Genomic DNA, 24,010 nt, shown 5'->3' with positions numbered 1-24,010 from the left:
ATAACAGTAAGGATGCTGGAAAATTCATAAGGAATCATAGTAGTAGTGATCTACCTAAAAAAACAAATAAGTCAGTATATACACATATGTAGTTTAAGTTTTTCCACTTGGGCTGACAGTTCACCTTCCAAAAACCATAGAGCATCTAACAAAAACTTCAAGACCAAGTATGAGAAGCTCTCTTTTGAGTTGTTGGTTAGGCTTCTCCAAGAGACTTCCAAAACTTCTAGTCTTTGGTTTTCTTCAGAAAGGTGAAAGGTAAGCCACAGCATGCACTTCAGACACAGGGCCCAGAGACCCCTGAACGGAAACTGACAGGAAATCTTCCTCCCTGAGGCCTAGTTTTCATGGTATCAAGGGTGCCATGCAAGCTTCCAAAGGGGTGAGTCAACAAATAGTACCTAGGACTATGATGTTATTAACCACAACAATGACAAGATAACCCTAAGGATACAATAGTGCTTTCATGACTTGGTGGTCACCAACAGCTCTCCAATTAGACTCAAGACCCACTCAGCCAGAGGGAATCATGCCCAGTGCTAGAAATCTTACCAACTTACCAGCTAGTGAAGTCATGGATCTTAGAAAAGAATCTACCACCACAACTTTACTAAGTGAGCACAGTCTCTAACTACATCCTAAATAGTTGTCCTTATATCCACAGATAAGTATAGTCCCTACCCCACATCAAGGAAACATCTCTGAAAACATTACAGAAAATCACAACCACTCAAAATGCACAATCGTGGAGTTCAGTCCCAACTGGCATCTACAATACAACTCTTGCATCTAAGTTCCAGAAGTCATCATGGAAGAAGGGGTGCAAAGATTGTAAGACATAAATATATAGCATTTGCTGTGATGCTGTATCTCCTAGAAATGTCCGAAACCACACCCATACAGTCTCACCAATGTGATTATCTAAACAAGAGCTGAGCAAGAACAACAATAATAGACACGCCAAAGTGGATGGCAGAAACGAAGCCATAACCCTAGACAGAGCTGCAGGGAACTAAGGAACACTGAGATCAGGAGAAAGCTCTCCCCAGGGAAGAGTACACTAGTTGGTTATCCAATCCCAAATATTCAGTCCCCAAAACAGGTATAAACAAGTCCCATTACACAGACTGTGCAGGTTATATTACAGTATTTAGGAAGATATATGTATGAAATAACAATTAATGAATAAACAGACCATGAATTTGAAAGAGAGCAAGGAGGGCATATGAGAGGGCTTAGAGGAAGGAAATGGAGTGGCAAATGAGGTAATTATATAATAATCTCAAAAACAAATAAAAAATAATTTATAAGAGACAAAATAGATAAAAAGTAGTCTAGAGAGAACAAAATTCCAAGAGAAATATGAAAAAAATTACTTTTTAATGCCATTGTTAGAAATTTAGCTTGCTACCTATATCCTGCTTACCCATAGGAATAGTGAAATAAGTATAATGTTACATATAAAAAAACTAAACAACAAAAAAGAAGGCTGAGCAAGTATGAGAGCAAGCCAATAAGCAGTGTTCCTCCCTGGCCTCTTTTTCAGTTCCTGCCTCCAGGTTCCTTCTAGAGGTCCTATCCTCACATCGTTCATTACAGATTCTAAGGTATAAAATGAAATAAACCCTTTCCTTCCCCCAATTCGCACACATCTGTGTGCACATGCAGGCACGTGCACATGTGCACACACACACACACACGCTGAACATACAGAAAGGCAAGTTTGGAGACTTGAGCCAATATAAAGTGTTGAAGAGCATTGGACACATGTCAGCTTTCAATGCTGATGTATCTCTTTTTTTTTTCTTTTCACCTAATTATTTTTTATGAGTTCATTATGAAGTGTTCAGGCCTAAACTGAGGGCCTTTGTATTGCTTGGTAATGGCTGTCAATGAGCTCCTCTATGGACTGTTCAAATTTCCTTTCTTTGGGTTCTTTTTAGCACCATTTTCCTCTGTGTCCTTTTCCTCTGCATTCACGCCTTTTCAAATAAAAATTCTGTGGATGAAGTCTGTTCTGAAAACACAAGGCAGAGCTGTGTCTGCGACTGAGTTCAGTGCTGGTGTCTTAGAAGAGGTTCCATGCTGGGGAACGAAGGCATGATCAAGTCCTGAATGTTTCTGCAGCCTGAAGTCTCTTCCCCACTCTGAAGAAGGGGAAGGTTCTGAAAGTACAGAAATCACTGTGTGTGTGGTGTTCTCAAAGGACAAGGGAAGTTTGCTGGGTGTGCTCTGATGTGTTCTTGAAGAGTTCAAGGGAGCAGTACCAAGACTCCTACTGAGCAGAGAGAATGAAGCTGACATTTACAGATAAGAAAGGTAGTAAAACTGCAGGCAAAGCCAGTCAGGAAATATATAAAGGAGAAGCTCAGCTCAGCTCTCAACCAAGGCCCTTCCTGGCAAGATGAATCCCACCAGCTTCTTCCTCCTTACATTGCTCCTGGTTCTGGTGACAGAAGCAGCTGCAAGGAGACCCCGTGGTGAGTGGCAAGCTTGTTCTGAGGGAAAGATATTTGAAAAAAATGTTCTCAAAGGGGTCCACTTGGATTCTGCAGAATGCTGTGTTCCCCGGGCTTCTATCCCTGAAGGAAACTGAGTGTTGTTCCCCTCCCTTTTTTTTGTCTTAGCCACACATTTTATGTGACTATCAGTGACATGACAATCAAAGCACCAGTAATGAGGGTTGCGGGGGAATGTGGGACATTAGGTAACAAACATCCTCATTGTCAGCTGTGAGGGGATTTGACAAGTAGATGATTTCAACTTCTACCTAGACTAAAAGGTCAATGACTTCATAGAAAACAAAACAGCAACAAGGTAGATCTGAACACAGGTCCATCACCAGAGCTGAAGCACGGGCTCTCGACAGTGTCCCGATGCACTGATCCAGAATATACAGAAGGATGGACGTAGGGAGTGACACATTCTTTTCTCTCCCCAGAAAGGTTCTCACAAGGGTCTGAAGAACATTCTAATGAAAACCTTCACGTAAAGGTGCTGGGGGGCAGTAGGGGATCAAGTTCTTCCAATGAGGAATACAGCCGAAGTGAGAGTTCATGGAGTTCCTTTAAATCAAAAAATCCAAAAAGTGGCTTCAGTGAGGATGGCCATCTTGATTACAAGACTAGAGGATCTCAAGGAGAAGAAGGAATGAGCTCTTTTAAAAGCAGAATGAAAACTCGGATTGCTGGTAAATAATGTTTTGACTGGCCAGCTGAAGATCTGGACCAATATAAAGGTAAGGATATTGCCAGGTGCTGGAGATGCCCGCCTAAGCATTTCAAAGTTATGCATAGCTATTCCCTGGGCCATTGTGGAACTGACTGATCCCTACAGTGCACACCTGCGGAGCTGTGGAGTGTGACCTTTGGAAAGGTGAGGAAAGCACCTGGCAGAGCAGAGATTGGTACTGAGCTGTGACCGAGTCCAGAATTCATATGCTTAGTGTATAGCATCAATGGTTTTCTCCTGCCCAATCCAGCAAGTGATAAAATTGAGTCTATGCCACCTGTACAAGCACATGTAGAAGCTTTAAATAGAATCTTGTCCCTTCTTGTGCTGTGCTTGTAAAAGTTAATTCCATGCTTATTGTGGCACAACACAGTACAGTAGATACGGTCTCCTCATGTCCGCACGGAGCTGTAAGAAGCAGTTATCTTTTTCAGAGGCCGTGGCTCCAAGAGTTAGCTTCCTCTTCCCTCTCAAGAGAGAGAGAGAAGAGAGAGAGAGAGAGAGAGAGAGAGAGAGAGAGAGAGAGAGAGGAAAGAAAAAAAAAGTCCCTGCATGTGACACACTAGAAATGAAAAACAGCAGTGCCCTGCAGTAAAGGCAACCACAGAGACCTGAGACCTACAACAGATGTCCCTGTCCCCTCCCCTGCCCTACTTCACAAATTGTCTTCTCCTTCCCTAGGTGTCACTGAACTGAGAGACGTCTGTATTATCTTCAGGATTCAGATTCCCGCAGGGTCCCAGAAACAAGCCCTGAATTTCACTTCCTTCTCACACTTGTTTTTCCTTAAGATTCCTAACCCTGAAAATATTCAAATTTAATCTTTTCAATAAAAAAAATATATTATTCTGCATCATTTTCTCCTGAAGTCTCTTGCTTCTGGGGCATAGGGTTGGTGGGACTCCTGGAATTAACAGTTTCACAAGTAATGGATGTGGCTTTCTGTGTCAGTCTGGTGAGTGACAGCTAGAGACCCCTCACTCAGTAGAAGGCATTAGGACTGCCAGTCACTGCAAGCACCGTTAACCCTAATCCCTGCCGGATCCTCTTCTTAGTGGGGCCTCAAACTGACAACCTAGGAAACGTCAGATGAGGCATGTCCCGAGGTTCAGGGACGTCGCTGTCAGACCGTGTTTTCTAGTAATACTGTCAGAAGCTACACCAATAAAGTCTCATCAACACGACTGCCTAAATACAAGCTGAACAAAGACAACAATAAACATGTCAAAGTGGATGGTTCAAAGCTCAGGGAGCCTCAACCGTACTCCAGGAACTACAGGCAACTGAAGGATGAAACAGTCTTCACCACAGGACAGCACACCATTGGTTATTCAATAGCAAATGGTCAGTCCTGAAAACATACATATGAGTAACATTATACATAACTAGCAGGTTGCACTTAGCAATATATGTGTGTATACATATGTGCATGTAATAACAATGAAAACAGGCTCCATATTTGAAGTAGAGTAAGTTAACCAATAAAAATAAAATCTGTTGAACTCACAGAAATGGGCTAGAGATATAAACAAAAGGTTCTCAATAGAAGAAATAAAACGTCTAAGAAATACCTGAAAAAGTATTTATCATCCTTAGCAATCAGTGAAATACAAATTATCTCACCCCAGTCAGAATGGCCAAGATCAGCATCACAACTGACAACAAATGCTGGTGAGGTTATGGCAAAAAAGGGGCTCCTCATTCACTCTTGGTAGAAAGGCAAATTGTGAAGCCACTCTAGAACCCAGCATTGAGAATTCTACTACGATTTCTGTCGGGTCCATTCCAGTCAATTGGTAAAGTTTAAACTTTCCTTTTTGAATCAACTAAGAAATGTTTTATACATAGGTCTTTAATTTTTTACTCTGTTTATATGGTAAAAATATCCATTCTAAGATTAAACTCCCTGTAGGGGATGTAAAGAAGATAAAATAACCAGAATACAATCCAGCTCTGCATCCAAATGATCACATGTGCATCCAGTAATTTCTTTTCTACCAAAACCAACTCTCTCTCAGCTTCAGCTGGAAATTTTCTTGGACTATTTAAGTCATTGCTACCTTGTAAAGATTAAAACAAATTACTGAGCTCTTGAGTTGTTAAGCCAATTGTGGGTCATAGCCAGTTAATGTCTCCCAGAAATTTTTGAAAGTCATTAAGAGTCCAAAATTGATCTCTCCTGATTTGTACCTTTTGGGGCTGATTTTTTTGTAGACCTATTTTATATTCCAGGTAATTAATAGATTGTCCTCTTTGTATTTTGTCAGGTGCAGTTTGTTATCCTCAACAAGGCAAAACTTTCTTTTTTGAACATTTCTTTAAAGTATCCACATTTAAATCAGTTAGTAAGATATCACCCACACAATGGTAAATCATAAATTGAGGAAACTGTATGGGAATCATTTCCAATGTCTGTCATACAAAATAATAGCACAGATGGAGCTGTTTAACACCCCTTGGGAGAATCTTCTGTTGATATCTCTTAGCAGGCTGAGAGTAGTTAAGAGTAGGCACCATGAAGGCAAATTTTTCTCTATCCTTTTCTTATAAAGGTATAGTGAAGAAACAGTCTTTTAAATCATTAACTGTAACAGATTATCCTTTAGGTAATAGAGAAGTCAGGAGAATTCCAGGCTGTAGAGAGTCCATCAGATGAATTACTTTCTTTATGGCTCTCAAATCTGTTAGCATTCTCCATTTTCCAGTTTTCTTTTTGATAACAAATACAGGAGAATTCCAAGGACTGGTCAGTTCTTTAATATGTTGAGTATTTAGCTGCTCCTGTACCAGCTGTTCTAAGGTCTGTAATTTTCTGATGTCAAAGGTCATTGTTCCACCCAAACAGGTTTGTCAGTTAACCATTTTAAAGGTAGGGCTGAAGCCGGGCGGTGGTGGCGCACGCCTTTAATCCCAGCAGTCGGGAGGCAGAGGCAGGCGGATCTCTGGGAGTTCGAGACCAGCCTGGACTACAAGAGCTAGTTTCAGGCCAGTCTCCAAAGCTACAGAGAAACCCTGTCTCGAAAAACCAAATAAATAAATAAACAAACAAACAAACAAACAAACAAATAAATAAATAAATAAATGTAGGACTGTTGGTGCCTTTAAAAGATTGGCGGCTAATGTGTGCTGTTTATGCGTAGCCTGAATGGTTGCAGACTATTCTTTTTTTTTTTTTTTTTTTGATTTTCGAGACAGGGTTTCTCTGTAGTTTTTGGTGCCTGTCCTGGAACTAGCTCTTGTAGACCAGGCTGGCCTCGAACTCACAGAGATCCGCCTGCCTCTGCCTCCCGAGTGCTGGGATTAAAGGCGTGCGCCACCACCGCCCTGCGGAAACCCTGTTTCTATAAACCAAGAGAACCTGTATTTTTCTCCTTAGTGATTATTTGGAAGGCTTGCGTACCATCAATAGTAGCTATTTTCTAAAGCCTGTATCTTTTCAGTCAGTCTCTCATATGTGGCACCATTATCAAGCCACTTTTAAGGATAAGATATGAATTGACAGACTGATAACCACTAGGAGCAAAAATGTATTGATCCCAGTTGTTTACTCCTCAGTTAGTTTTCCTAGCATCCTATTCACAGTAGCAGTGTGCAGGGTCCTAATTTCCTACGCTGTGATATTCCCAATCATTGACCTGGGAAAGGTTTTAAGATTGTCTTTTTCATATGTGTATGTGTGTGTGTGTGTGTGTGTGTGTGTGTGTGTGTATGACTATGCGTGTGTGTGCGTGCGTGTGTGTGTGTGTATGACTATGCGTGTGTGTGCGTGTGTGTGTGTGTGTGTGTGTGTATTAGCTTAGCTTACCCTTTTAAGGTTCCCAAGTGGGTTGTGTGGGATGTAGTGATGATATTTGACCAGCAGGTGGAGTGTCGTTGAACAGGCTGAGTCGCCGACGGTATTCAGAGGTAGTGACTGTGTTTGACCAGAAGGTGGAGCAAGTGCGGCACCAAAGCAACTCTGGCTCAGCTTGCTGAGCACATGCTCAAAGATTCTAGACCAGATACAGAGCATGCCTCAAAGGCGGGCTGTACCTTGTCTTGGTGGCAGAGCCATGTACTCTCCTATGCACCTTTCCACCAATGGTGGCTCACATGGGTTTAACCCTAGGTCTCTTGGCTTTCTTGTCTCTTATTCTTGATCACCCAAGCAGTGTCAGGTGTGGTTTGCGTCTTGTGGAGTGGATCTTAATCAAATCAGACATTGGTTGGTTACTCCCATAAGATTTGTGCCGCCATTGCCCTAGCATATCTTACAGGCAGGACAGATAGATCAAAGCTTTTGCGGTTGGTTTGGTATCTACTTTTCTCTTTTGGTAACCTGCAGAGTGCCTTCCTGAATATAGAGGTAAAGGTTCCATGTAGCACCATGTAGCTTGCCTGGTTCAAAGAGTTGTGTGGTGCTGTCTTCAACAATGGGGCCTTGCTTTCAGTTTGTGAAGAACCCATTGCCTTAGTAACAGCCGGGGTTGTTTGAGGATTTCCATGAGATCTGCTTGGCCAACAACTCAATTGAAGGCAACACAGTCTTGATACTGGAAGCCTCATTTGGTGACAAGAGATGACTAGTTGGCATTTCCCCCTAGCAGGGATATCCGTGTGGCCCCATTAGTTCCTTCCTCTCTACCTAACCTCTCAGAGTCTCTGGATTGTACATTAGTTGTCATTTATTTAATGGCTATTATTCACATATAAGTGAATATATACCATATTTACCTTTCTGGGTCTGAGTTACCTCACTCAGGATGATTTTTTATTTGACCATTTCTGATGCCCTATGGAGCCCTGACAATGGATATGCTTATAGCTCAATTTAATATTCCATAGAGTGTACAAATATTAAAGCATCACATCATCCTGTATCAATATGCACAATTATAACTTGGCAATTAACAACTAGCAATATATTATAATCCATAAAGACACATCATTCTAATTTATCAATTTCAAAAGAGCAGATAGAAATCAAGCAGGTAATTATGGGAAAAGAAACAAAAGCTAAATAACAGAGATTGCTGTTCAATTCCGTAAGCATTCTCAGTACTTTATTGACTAGGGAATTTGTACCATTTGTTTCTTTGTTTGTTTACATCTATTATGTCTGATTGATGATTAAAATGCTCCAGAATTCTATATAGGCCATATGCCCAGTAGCTTTGATGAATCTCAGGTGTCTAGAGCTACGGCACATTACAAATTTCCATATAAAAATGACAAGATTTAAGATAGGCATGGCAGCATACACACACATAACCCCAGCACTTAGGAGGGAGAGGCATAGAACATCAGAAGTTTGGGGCCAGCCTTGGGTACATTAGACTTTGTCACACACATACAGAGACAGACAGACAGACCGACACAGACACACACATAAATTTTAAAATAGAAATAAAACATGACCATTTAGAAGCTTTCTTCCCTATCATAACACGCCCTGCTGGTGTAGCATCCTGCCTTGCTTCAGACATCACGAACGTTGCTGGAGAACAGTGTTAAACCCTTGCTGTTTCCAGCTTCAGTGTGAAGTTCACTGGAAATTCAGCTCAACACAGTTTTGTGAAAGAGTCTCGAGCGCATTTCTCTGCGTGTTCATTTAAGGTCTTAGTCTTAACGCAGCAATCACACTCACAACAAACTGCTTAAGGCATCTTAAAACTCGGTGGATTCTAACTTCAACATTTACAAAGCACCGTCACAACCGTTCTCAGAGCTGTCGCTGGCTCATAACCACCTTGTCTTCTACAATCTATGTGCAGTCAAACTCTACAAATGGGCAGGGTATGCTGGGGAGCTGGTCAGTGACTAACAGGCATGAGGAGTTAGGTTCAGGTCCCTAGTACCAACGTAAAAAGCTGGGTGTTGGGTGCACGTATGTATAACCCCAGCACTTGGAGACAGAGACAGGCAGATCTTGAGTGCTCCTTGGCCAGCAACCTTAGCCTAATTGGTGAGTTTTTGGTTCAATAAAGAGACTCTGATCAAGGTGATTAACAGAAACAGAGGAAGACACATGATGTCCTGCTCTGTCCTCCAAAAGCACATACAGGTGAGCACACCTGCTCACACATATACCACGTTATAATTTTTAATAACGCCAGGAAGCAGACAGTAGCCGTGATGTGTGAATGTGCTCTGGTCAAGAATTGCTACTAATTACACACACTTTTCATGCCTCTGCACCCTCTGCATATTACACACGGTTTGCACACTTCTGTGCCCTCTGCATATCACACACACTTTGCACCCTTATTCACCCTTTGGTGTCCTATACATTGTAAGAAAATGGTTTATTTCTCTTGCCACTTTAGAGATTAAAAACATGATATTTAGGAGGTAAAAATCACTTCTCCGAACGCCACAGAGTCGGTACTGTCAGATTCATAGCGTAAGTTCAAGACTGCCCAGACCCGGAACCCTCATCCCTCTCCTCCATGAATGTAGAAGGAAGCCTCATCCCCAAGACTTATTGATCCTTGCCACACCCATCTCTTCAGTGAACCACAGAGACAGGGTGTGCTTAAAGAAATAAACGCGTTTATTTATTTGCTCTCCAATGGTATTTCCTAAAAGCTTCCTGAATGCTTAGCGTATATCAAAAAGAACTGTTGGTGGCAGAAGCAAACCCTCTCGACAGGACGCATGCCTGGGAGTCGGGGAACCTGGGAGCAGAGAAGTTTCCAGACCACACAGAGCACAAGTCCAGAGCTGTTTCCAAATGTCAGGAATCAGACTACAAGAGAAAATAAGAGAAGACCTTTAATATACGAACCAACCAAATCATTTCCATATGGTCCTCCATAAGGAAGTCAGCTGAGAGAGATCAAACAGTGGGGCTGCAGTTGAGAGGATTTGGACTTCAGGAGAATGAGCTCGAGTCTCATTTGCATTATGAAACTCAAAACTCAGAGCATTGAACTAGGCAATCCTCTAATAATATCTCTCCTTTCTGCTTTGACCCCAGACACCATGAAGTAAACAAATTGGACAACAAATAATGTATACAGTGCCTTGAAAAACCTTTTTAACTTCAGGATTTCCGTTCTGCAGATAGACTCAGAAAGTCATTCGTCCATGCTCTTACCCAGACAGCCTGCAGGAGGCTCAAAGACACAGGCAATCCTATGTCTTTCCCTAAGATATATGGGAAAGTGCCTAAAAGGACGAGCCACACAGCTCTTGGTTAGAGTCTCCCTGCCCATAAGCCTTGACCTCCAGAGCCTGAAGCTGAAAAGGGCTGAAGAGAGACGACATCTATCCACCTGAGCCCACTCCGTACCTTACTGTGGGGGGAGGCAGATTTTGCCACACATGCCCTGGCAGCACTTATAGTTGCCTTCGCACTGGCCATCCCTCTCACACTTATTGGGAGGATTCAGCATCAAACATCGTCCTTGAATCTTTGGGCACCTCCCAGGCTTCGTCCTCACTGGCAACAGAAGAACCACAGGTCAGATGTGTTAAGATTTAGGCAGCACATTGTGTTTCTTTTACCCATCCTCTCCAGCCCAAACAAGGAAGATCATTCCCACTCACCCCTCACCTCAATCACCTCCTCCCAGATATGTCCCCCAAAATAGCACCCGGTTCCTCTCTAGCATCTGGCCTCTGGTCAATGCAGGTGACTAGCTGTGTAGTACTGAAAGGCTTGATGGCTTGCATCAAGCTTTCTGAATGCCCAGATGATTTTTTTCAAAAACCATTACAGAGTGTCTGCTTCAGACAAGTGGCTCTTCCTGCCAATAGCCGCATGATGCCTTAGCTGACTGATGTGCTGCACTCAACAGCTCTTAGAAACAAGGATTTCTAGGCAGACCCTTCGCTCGATCCCAACCCCTTCACTGCTAGGTCTTGAGATTCATTCCTCTCCTCCAGACTCCTCTGCTGGCTCACCTGGTCTGCGGATGGGAAGAGGATTAAGGCATTTGAAACCACAACGAAATTGGCAGCACCTCTTTTCCCCAGGGCATTGCCAGTCAGAATCACACTCTGGTTTCTCCCTCCTAAGGCACTTGGCAGGCTTGTTAGAAGGGCAGGCTCCAGTTTTGATAGCATCTAAAGAAAATGTCAAGAAGTTAGGAGAGTATGGAATATCTATCAAAATTCCTAGACAAAGACGACTTTCCACAGTTTAGATCCTCATCCCAGTAGCCCACAACTACAAAGAGAGGTGTCTGACTGATCCCGAGGAAAAAACAAAGCAAATAAACAAAATAACTGGCTTGGTCAAACAAGACATGTAACCAGGAAAAATCGCAGACTGAGGAGATCACAGACTGGCACAGGTTTCCAGGCAAGTTTTTCCACCTCAGGGCTAAACTAGATTATGCAAAGACAGAAAGGGAGAATAGGAATAATGGAGACAAAGAGAAACAAATATGGAGAAAACAAACATGTGAGGTGTTGAGAACTAAAGCCAGAGGCAGAAACGGAAAGGTTAAAGGACAGAAGCAGACATAGAGCAAGACCTGAGCTCACAGGATGGCTGAGTAATAAAGAGAGAACTTCTATGTGCCTTGAAGCCTCATGGACACCTCAGAACCCAGCCAGACATGGATGCCTCCAGGAGGTCCAGAGGAATCTGGGGAACACTCTACAAAGGAGAGTCCACTCAACCCCAGCAGCCCTCACACCCTGCACTCTGGGCAGTTTAGACCACTCTAACCCCTACTCACCATTTTTGCCTCCTTCCACAGTCCAGGATGCCAGGATCGCCAGAGCAAGAAGCACCGCGAAAGGGAAGAAGCTGCTGAACTTCATGGTGAAGGCAGAGTGGCTCCGATGACCAGTCCCAAGCATCACTCTTTATATCTTTACCAGTGGGCGTGGCTCCAGGGGAGTGTATTTGGGCCCTCCCAGCTGCTATTGCATAGTCAGGAAGCTTAGCCAGAGAACAAAAGTCTTGATACGACAGCAGTAGACGGTAAACACCCTGTTTCAGGCAGGACCATGCGGCCAGCAGAGGAACTACCAGAGAGATGAAAATGGAAGAAGTTGTTTTGAGGTTGTCCTCACAGGGACATTCCAGGAGACCACCGGAGCCTTGAGCATTGCGAAATCTGAAAGTCTGATGCCCTTACTGGTAGAGAAGAGCAGAAAGTGTGAGTCACAGAAGGGCCACCAGGACCTGACGCTGAAACATAGGACATGGACTCTCAGCTAAGACTGTGCAATACACCTCTATTTCTCATATTCCTGGACTTTCTGGGATTTTGAAACTCTAACCTATTGCTCAATGCAAATTTCTTCTCAAAATACAGATGACACATGGCTCAAACCACCGACATTTCTCTCTGCCAAATTATTTGCAGCGCTGTTTGCCCAGTGCCTATTCCATGACTGAAACGTGGAAAGCAAACCCTAAACAAATGAAAGGTGTACCCGGAAGGGCCTTGGAAGATCAGTTTCCTAGGCATAAAATGACTTGGGACTGGCCTGAGACTAAGAGTTTGAAATGACCCTTAAAATAATGAATAAATTGCATCCTTTGCTACAAGAGATCTTTGAGGTGGAATGGAATAAAGGGACGGAGTCTCTCACTGTAATCACTGTAATCAGTATGGACCTGTGGTATCATTTGAGTTGTTAAAGGAATTCTTCCGACCCTTAAATCCTCTATGGGCATCAGACATGAGCAAAACCTATGGTTTCCATGTGTTCAGTCCATTGTGCATGGTACCCGTTGTGTACAAATTGCTACTAATTATTAAGAAAGCCATCATTTTCTCTAGAATTCATTCTAAACTTCCCTACCTACAAAGTTTGAGTCTTGCTTCAGCCTCATGTGACCTTTTTTTATAAGTTTCATATATGTTCACTGCATTTATATAATTTATCTCCTCCCTCTATTCCCTCCAACCTCTCCCCACCCCCAAATCCCTCTCAAATTCTTGGCCTCTTTTTCTTTTTCTTGTGGGGGGAGTACGGGGGGTGATTTTAAGACAGGGTTTTTCTGTGTCACAGCTCTGTCTGTCCTGGAATTCACTCTGTAGACCAGGCTGGCGTCAAGTTCACAGAGATCGGCTTGCATCTGTCACTCAAATGCTGGGATTAAAGTCATGCACACCATCACCCAATATTGACCTCTTTTTAATTATTACTGTTTTGTATAAATGAATAGATATATTAATACAACTTGCCAAGTCCATTCAGTGTTGTTCATGTGTATACACGTTTTTAGGGGTAACCACTTGGTATTGGATAGCCATTAGGAGACTCATCAATGGGGAAGATTCCTTTCTCATTAATTGCCTCTATCTCATCACCTGAATAGGAGTCCCAGGAGATCTCCCCCCTTCCATGGTGGCATGTCAACTGGTGTTTTCATTGTTCAGGTCTTATTTAGGCAATCATACTGTTGAGAGTTCATGGTCCTTGGAATTTTCCCATCATTTCTCCAAGGAAGTTTGTAGAAATTCAAACAGACATGAAAAGGCTATGCATTGAGTGGTGGGCTCCACAGTCTTCTCTAATCCGGGTGCCAACTGCCAGCAGACTCTATGATGCAGAAGTTGTTCAGTGGTTTAAAGTTTGGTGCTGATGAAAAAGGGAGAAACCTAACATGAACTGAGTAATGACAGTCCGCAGTATGTATTAACTTCTATCTAGGAAATGACCAAGATGTCAAGAGGGGATTTGAAGGTCTGACCTCCAGCTGTGGACACTCTTACAGCTTGTCGGGGTTTGTTCTTGCTTCCTCCCCCACAGCCCTTGGACTTCCCATTCTCCCCTTCTTCCTATCTTCCTTAGTGTCAAGAGAGCTTCCAGAATTTTCAAAAATATTTGTTTCTTGAAGAGTCAAAATGAGAATTCTACAGCTAGATCTTTCTCTTTGTGACGAGAATGATCAATTGTATGACTATTTGAAACCAACTCCTTCCATCAGAAAGAACCCTGTAACCAACCAACAATGTTTTATTAAAAGGAACTTTAAGCACTATCTAGAGAATAACCAAGAATCCACAACTATAAATCCTGAGCCAAATCCAGCAGCCTTTGTTGTTAGATGTATTTATTTTAATGTGTACGGATATTTTGCCTACATGTATGTCTGTGCAGTTCTTGTGTGCCTAGTACCTGAGGGTGCCTGAAGAGGGCAGCCAATCCTCTGGAACTGCAGTTCTGGACTCCAGATTCAGTTGTGAGCAACTGTGTGAATGCTAGGAATTAAACCTAGGTCTTCTAGAAGAGCAACCAATGCTCTTAACTGCTGCACCTTCAGTAGGATATAGATAGATGATAGATAGATAGATAGATAGATAGATAGATAGATAGATAGATAGATAGATAGATAGATTATATTTTTATTGGATTATTGGAACATAGCCATAAACTCATTCATTTACAAATTGTTGATAGCTGTTAGTCTCCTACAATGACAGTGTAAAGTTAGTTGCATCAGCGCCTGAAATATTTACTACAAAATCTAAAATACCTAATGCTCAATACTTTACAGAGAATGTTTTCTAGCCTCCAATTTAGGTCAAACTCTCAGCTTGTAGTAAAGAAGTAGGAGAACATATAATCCCCAAGTTGCACGATGAGTTAATTCCAGAACTTAAGACAGCTTCTCTAAAACAATTGAGTCATACCTAAAACCTGTTAGGTTACGAACACATCCTCTTATAACCCTATCTTAACCTATGATTGATTCACTAAATTAACTTTACACACTCTCTTGGCATCTGTTTAACTCTCTATATATCTATTCATTCATTCACACAAAAATAACGTAACAATTGCTTACCGCGCGCCAGGAGCTGTACTAGGTCCTGAGGTTGCACTGAACAAGACACATTGGGCAATCCCTCACAGTCATCAACAGCCTGAATGTTCAAGTCAGACATGTCTGAGATGTAAAATGACTAGACCTCTTTCGACTCCTGTTACTCAGCTGTAAATGGGAACGTTGCTTTTTCCTGTGTGGGACAGAATTGATGGGAAGTAACTGTAAACCCCACAGTGGTAGACATTGTTTTACAGCTGGGAGTCTGCAGACCCTGGGCACACAGGGAGCTCTCAGTGTCTAAGCAGAGACTCAGTGCTCAGGTGTGGACATTGTGCCTGTAGTCTGATGCTTGACAAAATCCAGTTCAATCAATGCCCGGATTCTGTCTCTCTGTAGAACCCTGAGTATACAGTTCCTAAAGCATTTCTTCAATGCTATTCACATCTATCATTCCTCAGGAGGCACATTATCTTTTGTGGCCTTGGGACACTGGCTTCAAAAGAGTATTTCCAGGGCCAGTAGTTAGTGTCAGAATGGGAAGAGGGCCCTGGCAGCAGATGGTGCATTGAGCAGCAGGAGGTTGCTGTGAGACTTTCGTTCTCTGTGAGTGTTCCCGTGCCTTTGGAGGAGCAACCTTAAATGTGCTTTTAAAACTCCATGGCAGAGCTGGATATGGTGACCCAACCTGCAGTCCCAGCACTCAGGAAGAGTGATAGTGAATTGGAGGTCAGCCTGGGTTTTAGAACAGAACTCTGGATCCAAGAAAATGAATAATCCAGGTGGCTCACACCTGTAATCTCAACACTTGGGAGGCTGAGGCAGGAGGATCACCACAAGTTGACCAGTCAACAGCTACATAATCAGTTTCAGGTCAGGGCTACAGAGTGAATTTATTTATTTATTTATTTATTTATTTATTTATTTATTTATTTATAATTTGCCTCAATAAATAAATAAACCTAATAAAGAAAACTAAGGAAAGAAATTAATTATTTTTTTCCTTTTGAACAGAGGTCGTCACATTTTCATTCTACAGGCAAAAGGAGATGATTCTAGGGATTTGGGAGGATGTTGCTCCAGGAATCACCTCCTTTTGCCTGCACCCCAGGATATTATCTGTTAATGAATATGAGGTGTGTGTGTGTAATATAATTTTTGAAAAAGGACAATTAGAAAGGTCTCTGAGTTGAAGTGCTATGGTGGTTTGGGAAACCCTGGGAAGGAGGTAGAAGGAGCCACCCCCACCCATGAGGAACTGGCTGAAGGGGTGACCACCAAGTTGCAGCACAGGAGGCCAGCAGTGGAGATGTAGCAGAGAGAAGGATAAACCCACTCTGGACTCAGGCAGATCTCGGAGCAAGTTGGTTTCAGACACTGAAAGGGACATTGAAGTTTTCAGGAACTGGATGTAAGTAGTTCTCTTGGTTAAATCTAGATCACCCGACTTTCCTTTGTAGATGAAGCTACACCTCGGAAGTTTAACCACTTCCAATGTGCCCAGTCTGAAGTATAGAATGTCATCAGGGTAGCTCCAATAAAAATTCATGTTTTCAAAAAGGAAACATGAAAAGCAATAAGCACGTGGTCACCAACCCTTGGAACATGTTATATCCTATTAAGTCAAGGATGTGAGCTCTCTCTCTCTCTTTCTCTCTCTCTCTCTCTCTCTCTCTCTCTTTCTCTCTCTCTCTCTCTCTTTCTCTCTCTCATGATAGAGGGACTTCCCTGTTCTGAGAATCTGGACATTCCAGTTCGACTCTTAGAAGCCTCTCCCTCACCTACCTCCATGGCCACATCTCAGAGTACTGCGAAGACTGTACCTTCATTGAGGGAGGCAGGCAAGGATGCACCTTTCCAGGAATTCACTTCCTACAGATGAGTAGAACCTGGAAAATGACATGAGCAATCAGTGGCTGCTGTTGGTAAAACCTGAATTGCTTGTTTAGTTGGATCCTAGTCAATTTAATTCAAGTAAAGCAACCACATTCAGAAATTGTGCTGAGTCTGGTTTCTGTGATTCATTGTTTTCAACTATGAATGTGTACTTCTTTTAAAACTCTGTTGTAGGGCCCGGGTCTACCCTTGTTCCTGGGGTTCATCTTGAGAGTAGTTTCTGGTCAGCTAACTAGAGCATTGTGTTTGTTCCTGTGCTCCCTCTGCCCTGCCTGGTGATTAGCTGTAGGGCTTTGTTGACTCCATCTTTGGCATGGTAATTTCCCACCTGCCTGGGCGGAAATCCTTATGCAGCAGCTAGGTATATAAGGATTTCCCCAAGATTGAATAAGCAGCATTCGGCTGATCTCCTTACGAATGACCCAGGTCTCTTTGTGTGTTCTTTCAATCTCCAGGCCCTTGCCCGACTCGTGTACGGTACAGTGGCACGCGAACTGTACCAAGGGGGTAACACAGAATCGGGTGTTACACTCTGTACCTTTCAAAGTTTACCCTTCTTCCCTGCCTCCCCCCACCTCATCCCATCCATTCTTCCTTCATTGTTTCTTTTCAGATACAAGCAGGCATCCCATGGATATCAGTCAGCCATGGTGTATCAATAGCAATGAGACTAGGCGCCTTGTCTTCTATTAAGATTGGGCAAGACAATCTGGTAGAAGGAATGTGTCCCAAAAGCTGGCAACACAGTCAGAAACAACCCATATTCTCATTGTTAGGAGTCTCCCAAGAAGGTCACATTACACAATTGTAACATACATGCAGAGGGCCTCGGTCAGGTCCACGCAGGCTTGCAGGTTGCCGGCTTGGTCTCTGTGAACCCCTATGAGCCCAGTTAGTCGATTCTGTGGGTTTTCTTGTGGTGCCCTTGACTCTACTGGCTCCTACAATTCTTTCTCCCCCTCTTCCACAGGATTACCCAAGATCTGCCTAATGTTTGGCTGTGGGTCTCTGCATCTGTTTCTATCAGTTGCTGGGTGAAGGCTCTCTGATGACAGTTAGGTTAGGTATCAATCAATGAGTATAACAGAATATCATTAGGAATCATTCCATTGACATTTTTGGCAGCCACGTTTGGTATAGAACTAGGATAGCTTAGTTCTCTAGAGTATCCCTCCTCTGGGTTCTGACCCTTAAAGGTGAGCTCCCTCTCAGGGTACAGGTCTCCAACTGTGACAGCCATTAGTTGGTCACGCCCGCAATTTCTGCACCATCTTTACCTGGGCCCATCTTTTAGACAGAACAAATTGTAGTTCAAGGAGTTTGTGGCTGGGTTGGTGTCTCAGTCCCTCCCCTGGAAGTCTTGGCTGGTTACAGAAGATGGCCAGTTCAGGCTCCACGTCCCCTATTGCTGGCAGTCTTAGTTAGGGTCACCCTTGCTGGTTCCTTGAAGTTTCCATTGCTCTGGGTTTCTAACTCATCCCTTAGATGCCTCCAGATTCCACTTGTCTCTCCCAGTGCTCTCTCCCTCCATCCTCCCCCACACACCTGATCCCTCCTGTTTCCTTCCCCTTCCCCCCTTCCAGGCCCTTCCCTGCTTCCACTAGTGATGCCCATTCTATTTCCCCTTCATAGTGAGATGCGTGCAACCCCCTCTTGAGCCTCCCTTGTTAAGTGGCTTCTCTGGGTCATTGGGTTATAGGATGGTTCTCTGTCAGTGGTCAAGCCAGAGGGGCAGCCTGTGGCAGTTGACTACAGGGGATCCGCATGCAAGGCACTGATGGGGATCTCAGATAGGCAAGGCACAGAGAGTCTCATTCTAAAGATGTCTCTTGTTACTGCTGTATCTTTATATGTTTGCTCATGCCATTTTTCTCTGGTATCTGGCATGGTGTGAATGGGCTTGGGGAGATCCCGGCCTGAGGAGGATAGAAAAATGGGACAAGGAACTGTCCCACTACTAGTTCTTCCTGAAGAGCCATATAGACTGTGGCTTAGGTTAATGATTAACTGAGTCCCAGAAGTTAAGTTAGCTCCAGCTCTTTTAGTCTTAATGTTGAGAGATGTGCTCACAGGTTTCAGTGTGCATTATAATAATAAAAAAAAAGCTTTAAATATGACTTAAGATTAGGTTAATATGTTTTTGTTAATGGCTTTGAGATAGAAAAATCTTGAAAAATAATTTTAAAAGGTATACTCTTAATAGTTGAGTAAGGGACTCATTGAGATCAGGGAGCAAGAACAATGGCAGACTGGCTATTGCTGGCTAATTGCTAGGATGGGTTGGTAACCAAGGGTGATTATTAATTCCTGATATAAATACTATTGATGAATGGGTATGGGCCCTGAAGATTTAAAGTACAGCTGACTGGTTGTTTTCTCATATATATATATATATATATATATATATATATATATATATATATATATATATATGTTTAGATTTGTGATTCTTTTAAGATCCATCATAAGATTACCTTTTTAAATAAGTAATAAAGTGATTGATCCTTTCCTTGTGACTCCAAAATGCAACCTGCAAGTAAAAGAATTGACTGAGAAAAATACCTTGCTTACTTGCTGACACTCTGTTAATCTATAACAAATTGTTTGGGTATAAATATATATGAGTTCTTGGGACAACTTGTTTTTCACCTGTAATGTGTAAAATATTTAATCATGTAAGGGAGATAGAAAACATGTTGTTTTTACTTTTACTCACTGTAATCATTCACTCAAAAAGAATGTAACCACCTTGTAATTTTTCTACTCCTTGAAATAGTCTGCTGGGATATTTAAGCTATAAGGGAAAAAATAAAAACACGAGAGAAGAAAAACACCAGGAAAGATGTAGAAGGAAGACATCAAGAGAGACAGAAGGGAAATGCCAGTGTAGAAAAACAAAACAGAAAAGGCATAGAGTAGAACAAGCAACAGTAAGAATAACAAACGGCCTCTCTAGGACCTAGTCCCTGGAGGCACATTCCACACCCGACTCCACAGAAACCTGGGAGCAGCCTCCCCACACCCCAAAAACACTCTTCATGGCATCTATGACCACCTGAGCCTTGGCCCCGCCCCCACCTGGAGATGTGAGTGTCTAGGTCACCTGCTTTAGTTCCCTCCCCGACACCCTACCCCTACCCGTAAAGTTTCAGAGATTAGGGGGCAGCCTCCCCACATGCCCAGCCATCCTGCATGGCATCTGAGACCCCCAGAGCCTTGGGCCCACCTAAACCTGGAGGAGCTTCAGAACCTTATCAGTGTCCACCAGAGGCACAGACCCACATGCGCCTGGAGGAAGAGGAACCCCCTGAAGCACAGATCCCACCTTCACCCACTGCAGGAAGAGACAGGCAGATGGCAGAGTAAGAACACATTCAACAACATAAAGACCAATATGGCACCACCAGAAACTAGTGGTTCTACATCAGCAAGACCTGAACATCCCAACACAGACAAAGCAGAAGAAAACAACCTTAAAATAATTTTATGAAGATGATAGAGGCACTTAAAGAAGAAATGAAAAATTCCCTTAAAGAAATTGAGAAAAAGGCAAACAAAAAGGAAGAAATCCCTTAAAGAAAGTTAAGATAATCGTGAAGGAAATTGTTCAAGACTTGAAAACTGAAATAGAGGCAATAAAGAAAACACAAACCAAGGGAATTCTGGAAATAGAAAATCTGGATAAATTATCAGAAACTACAGATGCAAGCATAACCAACAGAATACAAGAGATGAAAGAGAGAATCTCAAGTGTTGAAGATACAATAAAGAAAATAGATTTATTGATCAAAGAAAATGTTAAATCCAACAAACTCTTAACACAGAGTATCCAGGAAATCTGGGACACCATGAAAAGACCAAATCTAAGAGCAATAGGGATAGAAGAAGGAGCAGTCCAGCTCAAAGGCACAGCAAATATATTCAACAAAATCATAGAAGAAAACTTTCCCTACCTAAAGGACATGCCAATGAAAGTGCAAGAAGCTTACAGAACACCAAATAGACTAGACAAAAAAAAAAGAAAGAAAGAAAGAAAGAAAGAAAACACACAACTCTCCCCTTGTCACATAGTAATCAAAACACTAAACATACAGAATAAAGAAATAATATTAAGAGCCACAAAGGAAAAAGACCAAGTAACATATAAAACCAAATCTATCAAAAATACACCTGACTTATCAGTGGAAACTGTGAAAGCCAGAAGGTCCTGGGCAGATGTGCTGCAGATACTAAGAGATCATGAATGCCAGCCCAGACTACTATACCCAACAAAGCTTTTAATCACTATAGATAGAGAAAACAAGATATTCCATGATGAAACCAGATTTAAATAATACCTATCCATAAATCCAGGCCTACAAAAAGTACTAAAAGGAAAACTCCAACCCAAGGAAGCTAGCTACACCCACAAAAACACAAGCAATAGATAATCCCACAACAGCAAAACCCAAAGAAGGAAAACACACACACAATACCACCATCAAGAACAAAACCAAAAATAACAGGTACTGATCATTAATATCTCTTAATATCAATGGTCTTAATACACCTATAAAAAGACACAGGCTAATAGAATGGTTACAAAATATAATCTATGCCTTCTGCTGCATACAAGCAAAACATCTCAACTTCAAAGACAGACATTACCTCAGAGTAAAGGGTAGGGAAAAGATTTTCCAATCAAATAGACCTGAGAAACAAGCTGGAGTAGCTATCCTAATATCTAACAAAATAGACTTCAAATCTAAATTAATCAAAAGAGATAGAGAAGGACATTTCATATGTATTACAGGAAATTCCATCATGATGAAGTCTCAATTCTGAAAATCTATGTCCCAAATACCAGGGCACACATATTTGTAAGAGAAATATTACTAAAGCTTAAATCAAACACCAAACCCCACACACTAATAGTGGGAGACTTCAAGACCCCACTATCACCAATAGACAGGACTGCCAGACAGAAACTTAACAGAGAAATAAAAAAAACTAACAGAAGTTATGACTCAAATGGGTTTCACGGACATCTACAGAACATTCCACCCAAACACACACAAAAAATATCTTCTTATCAGTACCTCATGAAATCTTCTCAAAAACTGACCACATATTAAGTAAGAGAAAACAAATCCCCACAGATGCAAAAAAAATTGGAATAACCCCCTATATTTTATCAGCTCACCATGGTTTAAAGTTAGCATTCAACAACACTAATTGCTAAAAGCCAACAAACTCATGAAATTGAACAATGCTCAGCTGAATTGCCTTTGGGTCAAGGAAGAAATAAAGAAATCAAAGACTTCCTAGAATTCAATGAAAATGCATGTACAACATACCCAAACTTATAAGACATGTTGAAAACAGTGCTAAGAGGAAGGTTCATAGCACTAAGTGCCTGCATAAAGAACCTGGAGAAATCTCACACTAGTGATTTAGCAACACACCTGAAAGTTGTAGAACAAAAAGAAGCAAACTCACCCAGGAAGAATAGACACCAGGAAATAATCAAATTGAGGGCTGAAATCAATAAAATAGAATCAAAGAAAATAATACAAAGAATCAATGAGACAAAAAAAATTGGTTCTTTGGGAAAATCAACAAGATAAATAAACCCTTATCCAAACTCACCAAAAGGCAGAGAGAGAATATGGAAATTAACAAAACCAGAAATGAAAAGGGGGACATAAAAACAGGCACAGAAGAAATCCAGAAAACCACCATACTTCAAAAATCTGTACCCCACAAAATTGGAAAATTTTAAAGAAATTAATGATTTTCGAGATAGGTACCACACAGCAAAATTAAATCAAGAACAGATAAACAATAAACCCTAAAGAAATAGAAGCAGTCATCAAAAGTCTCCCAACCAAAAGAAGTCCAGGGCCAGATGGCTCAGCACAGACTTCTACCAGAATTTCAAAGAGCTAATACCAATACTCCTCAAATTGTTCCAAACAATAGAAATAGTAGGAACTGCCAAACTCTTTTTACAAGGCAAAAGTAGCCCTTGTACCTAAACCACACAAAAATTCAACTAAGAAAAGGAATTACAGACTCGTCTCCCTCATGAACATAGATACAAAAATACTCAATTAAATACTGGCAAACCGAATCCAAGAACACATCAGAAAAATCATGATCAAGTAGACTTCATCCCAGAGATGCAGGAATGGTTCAACATACAAAAATTCATCAATGTAATCCACCATATAAACAAACTGGAAGAAAAAACCCATATGCTCATCTCATTAGATGTTGAAAAAGCCTTTGACAAAAGCCAATACCTCTTCATTATAAAGGTCTTGGAGAGATCTGGGATACAAGGAACATACCTAAACATAATAAAGGCAATTTACAGCAAGCCAACAGCCAACATCAAACAAAATGGAGAGAAACTCAAAATGACTCCACTAAAATCAGGGACAAGAAAGGCTGTCTACTATCTCCATATCTTCAATATAGTACTCAAAGTTCTAGCTAGAGCAAGACAATAATAAAAGGAGATCAGGGGATAAATATTGAAAAGGGAGAGTCAAAATATCACTATTTTCAGATGATATGATAATATACATAAGTGACTCCAATAATTCTACCAGGGAACTCCTACAGCTGATAAACACTTTCAGTAATGTGGTAGAATTCAAGATTAACTAAAAATAAAGATAAAGGGGCCAAGAAAAAAATCAGGGAAACATCACCCTTTACAATAGTTTTAAATGATATAAAATATCTTGGGGTAACTCTAATCAAAAAGTGAAAGACCTATATGACAAGAACTTTGAGTGTTTGAAGAAAAATAATGAAGAAGATATCAAAAAAATGGAAAGAAAGATCTTTGTTGGAGGGAGGTAGATTGTTGGTTCCCAGCCGCCCAGCTAGCTTAGATGCGAAATAATTGGGCCGAGCAGTGATTTAAATAATATACTTTCTGTGTGATTATTTCAGTTCTGGGCGGCCGGGATGAACAAGCAGCTCCCTACAACAGATCTCCCATGCTCTTATATAGGTAGGATCAACATCATAAAAATAGCAATCTTACTAAAAGCAATCTACAGATTCAATGCACACCCCATTAAAATCCCAGCACAATCCATCACAGACTGTAAGTGGAGACGGCTCTTTTGTTCCTGGCCACTCATACCCAAATAATCACATAGAAAGTAT

General features: G+C 41.7%; 2 protein-coding genes across 2 annotated transcripts; one reads left to right on the top strand and one right to left on the bottom strand.

Annotated features, from left to right (window-relative positions):
* Window positions 1-2,404: 2,404 nt before the first annotated feature.
* Window positions 2,405-3,198, top strand: LOC130881480 (seminal vesicle secretory protein 5-like). The gene is made up of 2 exons (XM_057781081.1): window positions 2,405-2,480; window positions 2,942-3,198. The coding sequence occupies exons 1-2, from the start codon at window positions 2,405-2,407 to the stop codon at window positions 3,196-3,198; spliced, it is 333 nt and encodes a 110-aa protein (XP_057637064.1).
* A 6,580-nt stretch (window positions 3,199-9,778) lies between these two features.
* LOC130881948 (antileukoproteinase-like) lies at window positions 9,779-11,992 on the bottom strand. The gene is made up of 4 exons (XM_057781804.1): window positions 11,901-11,992; window positions 11,119-11,280; window positions 10,505-10,654; window positions 9,779-9,958 (listed from the first exon to the last, which is right to left on the bottom strand). The coding sequence occupies exons 1-3, from the start codon at window positions 11,983-11,985 to the stop codon at window positions 10,506-10,508; spliced, it is 396 nt and encodes a 131-aa protein (XP_057637787.1). The 5' UTR covers window positions 11,986-11,992; the 3' UTR covers window positions 9,779-9,958; window position 10,505.
* Window positions 11,993-24,010: the final 12,018 nt, after the last annotated feature.

This window comes from Chionomys nivalis, chromosome 9, assembly GCF_950005125.1.
Source record: "Chionomys nivalis chromosome 9, mChiNiv1.1, whole genome shotgun sequence".
In the NCBI taxonomy this organism is placed as follows: domain Eukaryota; kingdom Metazoa; phylum Chordata; class Mammalia; order Rodentia; family Cricetidae; genus Chionomys; species Chionomys nivalis.
Note: the sequence above shows the minus strand (reverse complement) of the source record. Positions and strands in the feature narration are given on the sequence as shown.